General features: G+C 59.0%; 1 protein-coding gene across 1 annotated transcript in view; it reads right to left on the bottom strand.

The window, feature by feature from the left end:
- CFAP46 (cilia and flagella associated protein 46) overlaps positions 1-12,932 on the bottom strand; it is a 160,677-nt gene that overhangs the window by 129,537 nt on the left and 18,208 nt on the right. Inside the window, exons 6-13 of the mRNA XM_044660305.1 lie at positions 12,756-12,887; positions 11,732-11,922; positions 11,027-11,255; positions 5,305-5,425; positions 3,673-3,796; positions 3,062-3,189; positions 2,196-2,374; positions 1,707-1,837 (exon numbers count right to left, since the gene is read on the bottom strand). Coding sequence (XP_044516240.1) covers positions 1,707-1,837; positions 2,196-2,374; positions 3,062-3,189; positions 3,673-3,796; positions 5,305-5,425; positions 11,027-11,255; positions 11,732-11,922; positions 12,756-12,887 — 1,235 coding nt within the window. The remainder of the gene's footprint in view (positions 1-1,706; positions 1,838-2,195; positions 2,375-3,061; positions 3,190-3,672; positions 3,797-5,304; positions 5,426-11,026; positions 11,256-11,731; positions 11,923-12,755; positions 12,888-12,932) is intronic.

Here is a 12,932-nt window from a genome sequence, read left to right as displayed (position 1 = left end):
GAAGGAAGGAGGGAAGGAAGGAAGGAAGGGAGGAAGGAAGGGAGGAAGGAAGGAAGGAGGGAGGGAGGAAGGAAGGAAGGAAGGAAGGAGGGGAGGACGGGAAGAAGAGCATTAAGCTAAGCTGTCATGACCAAGGGAGACAGTCCCACTGTCAAGGAGCTCATTCTCCCTGGAGGAGACAACCTACCAAATGGAGTCAGATGGAGGAAGGATGGGAAGGTCTGGCAGGCCTAAAGGTACCATGGTGGGACCCATGGCAAGGCCCTGGCAACCTCCAATCACTTAAGACACGAGATGGCCAGGCTAGTGGTCTTGCACCATAACAGAAGCGAAGGGGCAGACCTCCATCTTATCTGAGCCCCGTGAGCATTTCTGCTGGCTGGGTGAAGGGGGCGAGCCTGGGGAGGGCATCACTACACAGTAAGTTCTGATGAGGACCTCCACGGTGGGGGAGGCCTTGCCTGCAGCTCGGCACTGCCAAAGTCAAAGCAGGTATTTTTTTTTAAATCCTCACCTTCCATCTTGCAGTCAATACTGTGTATTGGCTCCAAGGCAGAAGAGTGGTAAGGGTTGGCAATGGGGGGTCAAGTGACTTGCCCAGGGTCACACAGCCAGGAAGTGTCTGAGACCAGATTTGAACCTAGGACCTCCCATCTCTAGAGCAGGTATTGTTTTAATCCAGAGATAATTAAGGCATGAGAGCGAGGGAGCCGTCCAGATGGCCTCAATTAATTCAAGTCACCTGGCCTAGACGGACAACCTTCTCAGTTCTTGAAAGAACCGTCTGCCTAGCTGAGCCACCATTGGTGATATGAGAATCACGGGATAGACGAGGGAAGCGGGAGGTTGGGAAAGGGCGGCTGGTCTCCAGTGGAGTTCCCGGGGATCTGTGTTTGGCCTCTCTGTTTTCTGTTTTGATCAGTGATCTGAATAGAGGCTGGCCTGGCTGGTCATCTGATGTGCAGATGATGCCAAGATGGGGAGAATGACTACCCCACTGGGGGGCAGCGGAGATCCACAAAGATCAGGATATGTCGGAGGATCTGAGTCTAATAAATGTAAAGTCCTGCGTGTGGGTTCAAGAATCAACTTCCCATGTAAAGAGAAGGAATTGTTGGATAAAAATTCCGAGAGTCTCCATGGCCTGCAAGCAGTGGGATGTGGCTGCTGACAAAGCTCTGGAGATCCTGGGCTTCCTCAAGAGGAACAGGGAGGTGAGGATCCCCCTGTCCTGGGCCTTCTCAGACCTCCTTCACCTAGACTGTTAGGATCTGTTTCAGGAAGCCCAGGAAGCTCAGGCCCAGGGGGAACCTACTTCTCCCCCTCGGGGAAGATCCCTGCCCACCCTCTGGGCCTCCAGAAACAAAGGGGGAGGAGGAGGCTGGGGCAGAGGCAGTTCCAATGAGAAGCACCCAAGGTTCTTCACTGCCTACATGCATTCATGGGGGGGGGGGGGAGGGGGGCGTTCCCTGGCCCAATGCCAACTGCTGTGACCTAGGGGCTGCGGAGAGGGAGGGGGGACCCCTTGGCACAGTCTCCTTGGCCCAGCTCAGCAGCAGCGGCACGAAGGCAGCCCCGGGAGCCCCTGGCTCACCAAAGGAGCCTTTTAAGGTTCTGAGGGGCCGGAAGGCCCCTTGAGGCTCCCTCTATGGGCCGAGGCTGTGTGAGGGGCCCAAATCCAGCCATGGTGGGGAAGGGGGCCAGACCTGTAGGTGAGCCACTCGGCATCTTCCTCGGGGGGCACCACGTTGCCAGGGTGGTGTGGGACTGTGACTTCGGGGGGGATGGGCCGGTTATTCAGCTCGATGCCCTCTGACCGCAGGAAGTGGATGATGGCCTAGAAGCATGAAGGAAGGCTGGGTCAGGAGGGGAGACTGGACTTGGGAGCCAGGGGCCAGGGACCCGGAGTCCCAGCCTTCCTTTAAGGGTGCCCACGGGGCCCCCCTCCCTGAGTGGCCTGGGCTGCACCTTGGGGTCCAGAAGCCTGGGGAGACCGCTGTCCCCCCATAGCTTGAGTACGAGCCTGAGGGTGGGTGGGAGGGCCAGGGAGGGTGACGGGGAGGCCGCGAGGCTCAGGGCGTCTCCAGAACTCCCACGTGGGGCTCCCCCCATCCTTCGGTCCTCAGCCAAGGCCAGCGCCCAAGGCCGGGCCCCAGAGGACCCAGCAGGCAGCCCGGGAGCCTTGGCACACTGACCTCGGCATTGATGAAGCCAACCTCAGCAAACGTGCGCAGGACGTCCACCGACATGGGCTTTTGGCCCGATTCTGGGCCCAGGGTGTCGAGGTTGATCTCCAACGCCCCCCAGAGGCGCTTCTTCTTCCCAACGGGGCCTAGACGGAGCACAGAGCGCACGGGTCGGCCTGGCATCCCTCCTGGAGTTTGGGGCTCTCAGGCAGGCCAAGTGAGAGGGAAGAACCAGCGATCCTGCTCCAGATTTGCTCCCCTGGGCCCCCCCCAACCGGGGTCCCTAGAGCGAGATGCCAGCCTGCCCTCACTGGGTCGTGCCCGCAGGGCTGCCACGAGTTGCGGGCTCGTCCCCACTGCGATGAGCCTCCGGGTGGTCATCGCTCCAGTGGTGGGGAGAGCCGCTGCACTGCTCTACATCCCCTGTTAGGGTGCAGTTTCCTTTCTGTCACTGGCCCATTGCAGGGCAGGGCAGGGTGCCAGAGGGCAGGGCCTGTGTTCCAATCAAGCCTCAAAACTTGGGGCCTGCATGAGCTGGGGAAGCCACTGTGTCACCCCTGTCTGCCTCCATTTGCTCAGCTGAGAAATGGGGATAATGAGGGTGGCGCTTCCTTCCAGGGGTTGTGAGCATCTGACGATGTGATAATTGCCAGGTGCTTACACAGTGCTGCACACAGTAGGTGCTTAATAAAGGGTGGCTCAGCTCCCACCTCATCCACTCTAGCCTCTGAGCCCAGGAGGGTCCCGCCCCCCCCCCCATGCTCTCTCGCTTCCTACCCTGCTCTCAAGTGGCTGGGGCGGGGGCCCATGTGGGCACTGAGGGGATGGGCATGGGAGCACGGGGGCATGGGGGCAGGGCCAGGCAGCCTCCTCACTTTTCTTGACCTTGACCATCCTCTTGGACATGGCATCATACAGGAGGCAGAACCTGCAGGCCGTCCGGCACACGTCCCACACGCCCTGCTTCCGGGACACTTTGGCTAAGTCGGCCCAAATGTAGATCCTGGCCCCAGGAAGGGGGGAGAGGAGAGAGAGGCCTTTACCTGACCCCCCCCCCTTCAGGAGCTGAGCCATGCCCGCCCGAGAGGCCCAGAAAAACCAGCTCAGTCCCTGCCCCTGGGAAACAAGGCTCCCCTTCCCGGCTTCCCTGAGGGGATGGACAAGGGACGGGGTCCTGCCAGCCAGCTCCATAGGCCTGTGGCAGCCTGCCTCGGTTTCCTCATTTAAGGGCTGCTGTGGGATGATGTCCAGCCTAGCCCAGCCCGCCACGTCTGAGGCTTCCGAGGGCACACAGCTTGGGAGGACGTGCTAGGCCTGGATGGAGGCTCCCCCCAGCTCCACAGGCTTCCCCCGGCGCCGTGAGGACAGGCCCCAGGATGGAGCCGCCACCGGACAGGGCCCAGACCTTGGGAGAGCCCGAGCTGGACGGGGGGACGAGGAGGCGGCTGCCCGAGGCCCAGCCTCCCCCCCAGGTGCCAGGGCTCACCGCTCCTCGTGGTTGTCCCGGTTGAGGCGCTTCAGATGGCCCTCGGCCTTGTCTACGCTCATGGTGTGATGGCGGGCTTTGGCACAGAGGAAGCTGATGTGTCTTCTGCTCTTACCCATCGCGACTGCAGGTTGGCAAGAACCGCCAGGCCCTGAGAGGCTGCCCAGGCCTTGGCTGACTCCCCTTCCTGGGCAGCCCCCCAAGAATGATTGCTGAAACAGCCAAAGCCCATCTCTGTGCGCCCCGGGGTTCTGGGGCCCTGGATTAGGCCCAGGGCGAGGTACCAGGCCTCAGCTGCAGCCTCTGTCCCAGGGCCTCGGGGCCAGCCAGGGCTCTAATGCAACAGCAGCCATTTGGGCGAGGCCGAGCCGCCGTCTCCTCTCGGGTTGTCTCTTGGCAGGAGCCGAATGCCAAGCGCCGAGCCGGGGGAAGGGGCGGCCGAGCCGATGGAACCGGCTCTGTGCGAGGGCCAGTGTGGGGTCCACAGAGGATCCTGACGCTCGGCAGAGGGCAGAGCCAGGAACCAGGGCCAGGGCCTCAGTTTCTGTCTCTGGACAACAGGATAGGAACGGCTAAGCTACCTACCTCCTGGGGCCCCTCTGAGACAAGGGTGCTACCCCACCGGCACTACACCACTTCCTGGTGCTCCCATGTACCCTCGAGTTAGATATCAGACAGGCAAGAGTGCCCTGAAAGGTGGCACCCGGCTGACAAGGCCCCAGGGCCCCCGAAGCAAGACGTGAAAAGGGGCTATCTTGGAAGCTCAGCAAAAACCAAGGGAACCTCCATCCTTCAGGGCCTGCAGGTCACTCCAGTATCACCTTTTCTCCCTGAGAAATTCACCCAAACGGAGTTCCCCAAAGATCCCCGGACGTCCGTTGTCGACAGAACACAGGAAGTGGAGAGAAGAGGATTTCAGAAAAAGGTGACCCCAAATGCCTCACATCGGACTTAGAAAAGCGGCCTTAGGCTCTAGAGCCAGAATTCCTTTTCGAATTTGGCACAGTGTAGAGACTCACTAACTGCTTATCAATAGAGAAAAAAGTGGCTGCCTTGGCTTATCCATTGCTTTTTATGGATTTCTGTCTGTCTCTGAGGGCACCCAGGGGTGCAGGCAAGTCCTCTGACCCTCTCCCGAAGCTCTTTCCAAACGCTGGCTGAAGGGAGCAGAGCCGGGGCTGCCCAGAGACTTTCCTATCAAAGGATGAGCAGCCCTCACAGGGGATGGACCCTCTGGCCGATCCAGTTCAAGTGTCTTGGCCCAGCGGGCAGCACAGCGAGCACTCAGGTTGTCCCCCAACCGAAGCCAAAGAAATCACTGGGAGTTTAGCAGTCAGGCCAGCCTGGAGGGCTCTTAACACCAACGGAGCCGCCTTCCAGCCCAGCCGCTCCTGGTCTCCCAAACTATGACAATGATCCAGACAGGCCATCTTTCTCCAGGCATTTCTCGCCTTGACCCTCTGCCCCCGGAAGGCCGCCCTGCTTGTCATTATTCATTAGAGCCACCAGAAGCTGCCTCACGCAGCGAGCGCCCCCAATCTCCTCTAGCAGGTGAAGGCGGGCTAATCCCACCAGTGGAGGGAGGGCCGGAGTGGCGCAGCTGCCCCCGGAGGACGGACCACAGCTATTTACCTTTGTTCTCGTTCTCTCCATCCAGAACAATTTGAAAGGCGTCAGGCGCCAAGGCGAGGCCCACGTTCACGAGCAGAGCCCGTTTCTTCCTTATGCTGTCTTTGGGTCTTGTCTTTTTGGCCTGTGACAAACGAGAGGTGACCTGGGGGTTGGCAATGGAGGCTGAGGGCTCCTGCCCTCCTTCCTGAAGAGAAGGAGCTGGAGGAGCTCCAGAACACAGGAAGAGTCGAGATGGCTCCTGGGCCGGGTGTTCAGGACCTGGCATCTAGCAGGCTGTAGGGCCAGGGCCGCGTCCTGGGGACCTCTCCGGGCCTGCCTGCTTCATCTGCAGACTAAGGGAGATGCTCGAGAGAGCATCCACGTTCTAGCGTTCCCCGGTCTGTGACTTCCAGAGTCTTTCTAGCCCGGGAGAAGGGCACACGCTCCAGGCCGAGAGGCAATTCTCACGAGCCACAGGCTCGAGGCCACCTCTCGTCTAGAGCGGAACCTTCACATCTCCTAGAAAAGAAACTGCTTTGGGGGTCTCCCAGACTTTATGCTTGCCAGGAGTTGGGACAACTGGATGGCACTGAGGCAGGGGGCAGGCGCGAGAGAGGAGAGCGAGGACACGACTGCTCACGCCTCCTCGAGCGCAGAAGTCATTGGTTTGGGGCCTGAGGACCAAACGCACTTGGACAAGGCATCGCCTTTGCTGTGACTTTTATTGTGTCCCAGCAAAATCTGCAGCTGGGCGACTCGGTGTCATCAGTAAGCAAACAGCCCTTTGGCAGATGGAGCAGCTCTGTGCTCGTAAGCCCCGGGTAGGCAGGAAGCCCACGGGGGCAACACGTTCTACGACGCTGAGCCGTTCTTTTCCATCCAGAGGCTGAAACATTGGCTCCGTTTTCTTGGGTTCCTTCTAGTCCCCTGGAGCTCCAGCTGAACTATAGGAAGTTCTCCGAAGGGGAAGAAGCGCACTTGCTGTCTGCTAGGACAGAAGGTAGCCTGAGGGCGAGTGGCCGGGGACTCTGCTCAGAGAGGCACATGGCCTCGCAGTGCTTAAACTGAGAACGTCTCTGTGCTAGACCCTGGGACGCGGGAGTATAGGCTGGAGTAAGAGAGGAAAGGGGTCTTAGAGCCAAGCCGGGCCTCAGGCAGTGCCACAACAGCCCTTGTGACTCCTCGCCAGTCCCTAACAATCCCCAAACCCCAGCCACACTGCCAGGGGGACCCCCGTCGGCACCGATCGTGGTGACATCGATTCCTACATAGGAGTCTTCCAGCACGGGAGGGCAGAGATCACTGCTGATGGCCGAGGAAACGGGACTACGCCAAACCTCGACTGCCCGGAACACTTGAGAAAGCGAGTTGCAATGAACTCCACTAACAGCAGTTGGTGCCAGCTGCTTGATCCCGCCGAGATCTAGCTATCATCTCTACATAGTCTGATAAGGACGGCTTAGTTGATGAGGAGTAACGGGACACGGGAGACCATCTTGACTGTTAACTGCTTCTCTGAAGTGCCAATGAGTCACGAGTTTATTATATATGAAAATTCAGACTCCCCTTCACCCAAAAGCACAAGGAAAGTTTTACAGCTTCGTAGACACTGCAATGAGTTTAGACAACACACGGAAACCTCAGAAACTTCAAGGTGAAGATAAGAACCAGGCTGGGCCTTCAGCTGCGTGATATTCAGCAAGCTAAGTCTGAGAATACTTTCCTCAGGGGCAAACGCCCTGCTAAACTAAGGTTTGGGCCTTGGGTTGCCAAGCAGCTGCATTTCTGACCAAAGGGGAAGAATGTTAACCTCTTGACTGCTGGTTTGCTGAGAGCTTAAAGCTTTTCAATAAGGCCACAGTACTTTTCAACAAGAAATCACAAGGATCACAAAAGGGGTCAAAAGAGGAGTCTCAGGTTTTTATCCATTCTCTTATTGGCTTCCCACATGATCCCAGATCAGATGAAGTCGTGCATGGGCCATGAGCACTGACTTTGTTGATTGATGAATACTGCAGGGGGTTCCCAGGTCCAAGTGGAGTACAGAGGGGAGGCCATAAGTTTTTATCCAGAAGAGCTCATCTCTATGCGTCTGACCACAATGAAAGAAATTCCTGAAGCTTCCTTTGAGGAGACTGATTCCAAGATGGAGGTCCCAGTACCAGCCTACTTCAACAATTCTCATTATTGAGGCACCAGAGGTGTGGGAACCATCATTAGTCTCAAAGGGACCCTCAGTGAGCCCTTGCTTTGGTTATTCCTTCTGGCTTGGACAAAAGTTTAGTGCCAAGCCAAGAGAGACGTGTGGATCTTGGACCGTGGATTGGGAATTCTGATCTTACTATTGAAGATAGCATCTTCACAGTTGGAGACACTCACTTGGGTGAGAAGGACAACCACGGGGTCAGTCGTTTTGTTCTGAGTTCAAGCACAAGTATGAGAGGGACTTCAGTAAGAAGAGGAGGTCTGGCTCCAACTTACTCCCTCCTGTCTGAGAAAATGTAAAGCACAACCTCTCTTGTCCCCAGGTCAGTCTAGAGCCTCACTCCCTCCGTCAAAGTATTGGATTCTATGTTTCTGTCCTCTTTGCCCATTGGAAGAGTTGAAAATTGACCTCTTCCATGGCACCTTGACCCCCTTACAAAGGCTCTGAGGGATGCCAAATGTAGATCCCTGATGATGTCAACTTGGTGAATGGTTCCACTTGTGCCTCCAAGATACAGGAAGTTCTGCAGGCCATTTTCTGCAGATGGTGGCTAAAAGTGTCACTCCTGATGAGGCTGTTGCTTATCTGTGCAGCTGTCCAGACTTCCATCTTTTCTGGGGATAAATCTGGGACCATTCCAGATGTAAGATTTAAATTTAGGCTTTGACTCAATATGAGTTATAAAAGTGGTCGCCATTTATAAAATATTAGTTCCCCAAGTAGAAATGACTGTTAGCAGCTTTTATTTACAAGGTAGAAAAAGTGAAAGTGGGAAATGCAGAAAAGGGACAGAGCCTTAACAAGCCTACCAGCTCTTCTTGGATGAAGTCTGGCTCAGCCCCCGCAGGAGCTTCCTCAAGTCCCGATCTCCACATGAAAGTCCCGGAGTCTCCAGCAAGCCAACGCAGAATCCAAGGAAAGAGTCTCTCCAAAGGCCAAGGCAGGAATGGAATCCAGATCATGTTGGTCTCTTTTTAGACTCCTTTTTCCACATCATTTCCTGTCTCTCCCCTTCTTCACAGACACCAACAGCAGTCTTTCAATTTGCCTAATACTGCCCAAGGGGGCAGTGTCTGTAGGATCCACCTCTCATCCTCTGACTTGTAAACTCTTATCAAAGGATTCACAGGTTTCTGACTGATTGAGTTAAAAGGGTGGAGCTCTCTAAGTACTTGATTAAGTTAAGATAAAGAAATTTCCTTTTGCATAGAACTGTGGCAGCCAGACCTTTGCTATGGAAACTGTAAGTCAGGTTGCCCATGCACGGCCTCCAAGTTCCCCAGAGCTTTGACTGAACTGTACGAAGTTCTCCAAAGGGGATGAAGAGCACTTGCCGTCTGCCGGGACAGAAGGTCGTGTGAGAGCGAGCTGCAGGACTCCGCTCAGAGAGACGCATCACCTCCCAGGGCAGCAGCTGAGAGAGCTGCCATCCTTGCCAGTTGTGATCTCGTGCAGCCCTATACCTTCACTGCCCCCTCAGCCAGCTGGCCCACTGTGCCTATTTGGTGTATGAAGGTGGGAGTATGGCGACCTTGTGGGGAGATTGGAGCTCCCAGGAATCCTCCTCCCCCAGGAGTGATCCTCAGACTGAAATAACGCTCGTCTATGACCCAATAGATGTGGCGGCTGACCCTCGATGGCTCCAGAGAAGAGCCCAGGTCAGGAGAATGAGGTCCCCTTTGCCAATGACACACATCAGCTGGGAAATGGGCTGGGAGGCTGGGAAATAGGAGGCGAGAGAAGCGAGGGGTCTTCCCAGAGCTGCCCCGGATCTCATGGTTTCCACACGAAGGCTGTGGTGGAGGATGAAGATGAACAGAATCTTTGACAAGCGTATTGAAATAATCAGCTGCCTGGACTACCAAGAAGGAAGAAGTGAGCCTCAGGACAAAGGCTTGGGGGAAGCCCAGTCTGTGACCCGTCATTCCCAAGCTGAAGCGGATGGAGTTCTGGGGCAGGGGGCTGCCGCCTAGGCTGAGCCCAGGGCCTGGTTTCTGCACTGGCTGGTGGGAGGAGGGAGCTCACAGCAAGTAGCAGATGGGCTGATTTCCACGTCTTCTCTCCTTCCCGCACCCCGATCTTGAAGTCGGGTGCCATGACTACCCTTCTATTACAGAGGAGGAAATGGAGGCAGGCAGAGATTCGGGGACTTGCTGAAGGTCTCGCAGCAGGCCCCTCTGGCTGCCTCTTCCTGCAGGGTCTTTCCTCATCCGTCTAGCTGAGGGCATCTTTTTGTCTTTCTCTCAGGCCCTTAGCTCAGTGCCCGGAATACAGGAGGTGCATAATAAGTGCTCGCTGGCTTCCAGCTCAGACAAGCCTCTCCATCAGCCTTTCGGGAAGGACGACCAGGAGCAGCGAGCTGGTGGGACGATCTGGCCCAGGCTCTTGCTCTAAACAAGCGGTGAGGAGGGCCCTGGAGGGCTGCTTGGAAGTCCCTGGGCCCGAGGCCTCCAGCCAGAGGGAGGAGGCGCAGCCGGGGATGTGGTTCTGGAGTGGGAGGCCCAGCCTGTTCCTGGGCCCGGTGGCGGTGGCCCTTGAGCCCTCGGCTTTTGCAGGCTGCGGAGTCCCATCTTTCCAGGGAAGCGGCACTCGGGGCTGCTCCACTTACAAAAACACAGGTGGGGAGTCGCTCGGGACCTCAATGTCCCAGAAGGACGGGGTCTTCTCGAAGCCGGAGGGGACGGGGGCCTTCCTGCCTCTTTGGGGCAGCCCTAGGGGCGACAGTCCCCTCAGTGCCACACTCAGGCTGCCTCTCTTCCATGTCTCCTCGCTGCTCCTCGTCCTTCCCACGGAGGCCAAAGAGAACACAGCTGAGCCTTCCTGCGTGCGAGGGCCCTTCCAATCCTTGGAGGTGACCCCCAGGCTCTGCCCCCTCCTGCCAACACCCCCGTGCAGAGTCCTCTCCTCCAGGCCCTGGGACACGAGCTCCAGGTTCTTCCCCACGCCAACTGCCTTCCTCTGGGCACCCTCTAGTCCGACACAGAGCCCGGAATGGACCGCCACCTTCTGGAGGAGGCCCCCGGGGGGCACAGGAGAAGCCACCGGCTCCGACGTCACCGGGAGAGACGAGGCGTTGGCACGTTGGCTTCCTCTCCCGTCCTTGCTGCCTTCTCTAGAACGGAAGCTCCCCGAACACAGGGGCTGTCTGGGCTCTCTAGCTGTGTCCTCGGATCCCGCAGGGGCTGCACCATGCCTGGCACACAGATTAAATGCTGACCGCCCGGTTGGCAGAGAGCTGACTGGCACCTTTTACTTATGGATTTATCCTATCTGGTCCATGGCCGAGTGGCTCCGGCCTGACTCTTCGTAGCCTCCAAGATTGGCTCTGGCCAATTGGGTCCAGTCCCGTCGAGTCCCAGATCCAACCGGTGCCCAGCCCGGTGCCCAGCCTGGTGCCCAGGACAGGCTTCCCATTCCTGGGGGGTTGCCCTCTGCCAACGGGAAACACGGGGTGTGGGAGGAAGGAGGGGGTGACGGACGAGGGGCTCACAGGGCACCCCGCGTCTGCGCCCTGCCCCATGGCTCCACCTTCCTTACCTCCTCGATCGCCATGATGGCCTTGTCTTCCATGCGCTTTGGAACCTGGTACAGCATGGCGCACAGACGCAGCCGGTTGTACGCCATGTTGATGAGGTCTTGGTATCCCCCCAGGAAGTCGAGGCGCCGGGCCTTCTGCAAGTGGCCCATGGCCACCATCAGCCTGTCCTCGTCCTCCTCGATATGGGCGATCTCGATGTGAATCTGGCATCTCATCACAATCATCAGGCTGCAGCGGGAACCCGGGGCGCCGGCCTCAGCTTCGGGGGGCTCCGAGCCGTGGCCCCCCGGGCATCGCCTCCCCCTTCCCGCCGGAGCCTCTACCCGGGCAGGGGCCGCCTGGCATCCTCCTCCCTGGCATCGCCTTCCCCCTCGAGGACGAGGCAAAGCGGGGAGGGCAGCCTGGGCTGAGGGGCCCCGGGGGGGGGCACCGCTTCTCCCTCGTCTGCCTCCGTTTCCTCATGTGCAAAATGGGTGCTGCTGTTATTATTACTAGCAAGTCAGGGGCCACAGGGCACCCCCTTCCCTTCTGACGTTACTGTGCGAGCAATGGGGGGAGAGAGCACCCCGGCCAGGCCAGAAGAATGGAGAAAGCCGAGGCGGAGATCCAGAGGGGCAGCCAGCTGGCCCAGTGGAGAGCGAGCCAGGGAGGCTCCGGGGTGGCCCAGGGAGGCCGGGAGGCTCCGGGGGTGGTGCAGGCCTTACCTGTCGATCTTCTCCAGGATCTCGGCCACCTCGAGCAGGGGCTTGAGCAGGTTCGAGCGCAGGTTGTGCTGCAGCAGGGGCAGGCAGACGTTCCACTGGGTGGCACACACCACCTGGATCACGTTGGGGTCGCCCAAGCGGTTGGCCCGGAGCAGGGCCAAGTTCAGCCTCTTGATCACGGCCAGCTGGACCTGCGGGGACCGGGGGACGACACGAGTGGGAGCCTCCCGGGCTGGGCCGGGCCAGACTCAGTCCTAGGCACAGGAGAACGGGGGCCGCCCCAATGCCTGCTGGGGCAGCGGGGGAGGGAGGGGGTCCTGGTCTCCCCAGGCAGCCCGAGAGCCTTCCCAGAGCTGGGCTCGAGAGCCTAAAGGCACCAGATCAGGCCCGAAACCAGTGACACGGAGGCCCTCTTGGCAATGATCCGGGCCCTCAGCCCCTCGGCTTCTCTGCCCACCCAGATCTACCGCAGGGGAATGGCCCCTGAGCCTCGTGGAGCCTCGGCCCCTTCTCCTCTCAGCCCCGGGAGACGGAGCTGCTCGATCTGGCCCTGAACCAGCTCCGTCCCTGCGGCCCGTCTCCTCTCCAGGCTCCCCCCATGAGAACAGCTGGTTCTGGGTTCTAATCTGACCTCAGACACTTCTTGGCTGGGCCCCCCTGGGCAAGTCCCTTGACCCCCATCGCCCAGGCACTCGGCACAAAGCCAGCAGCCGGATTTGGGAGCTGCCGTCTCTCCGGGGCCCTTTGGACACCCGGCCGGCCTCCGGGGCCTCCTTTGTGTTCTGCGTTCCCCGGGGGGCCTCTCCCTGCCCCCCCCCATCTCCATCAGCCTCTGCCCGCAGGGGAGCCTCCCCAGGAGTCTCGGGCCTTCCCGGCCTCCTTTCTGGTCCTTCTCCTACAGAGGAGAGTGAAGGAGGCGCCCGGGGGCTGGGGGTGGGATGGGGGGCAGCAGGGAGCCCCGTTGGGGGGGGTCTGAGCTTAACCGAGGCTGAACCTCCCCCCCTCCCCATGGCCGGGGGCTCACCTCCACAGCGCTCACGGTGTAGGCCAGGATCTTGTCGTCCATCTTCAGAAGCTCCAGCTCGTACTCCAGGCACTCGACCTCGATCATCTTCCCGGGGTCCTGCGAGCCACGAGGGGGACTGAGGCCGCCTGCCTGAGGAGGCCGCGAGGGCAGAAGGCCGGCTCCCCCCCCCCCCCC

The sequence above is a fragment of the Gracilinanus agilis genome, chromosome 2 (genome assembly GCF_016433145.1).
Source record: "Gracilinanus agilis isolate LMUSP501 chromosome 2, AgileGrace, whole genome shotgun sequence".
Classification (NCBI taxonomy): domain Eukaryota; kingdom Metazoa; phylum Chordata; class Mammalia; order Didelphimorphia; family Didelphidae; genus Gracilinanus; species Gracilinanus agilis.
The sequence above is the reverse complement of the archived record's forward strand: the minus strand, read 5'-3'. Positions and strand labels throughout refer to the sequence as shown.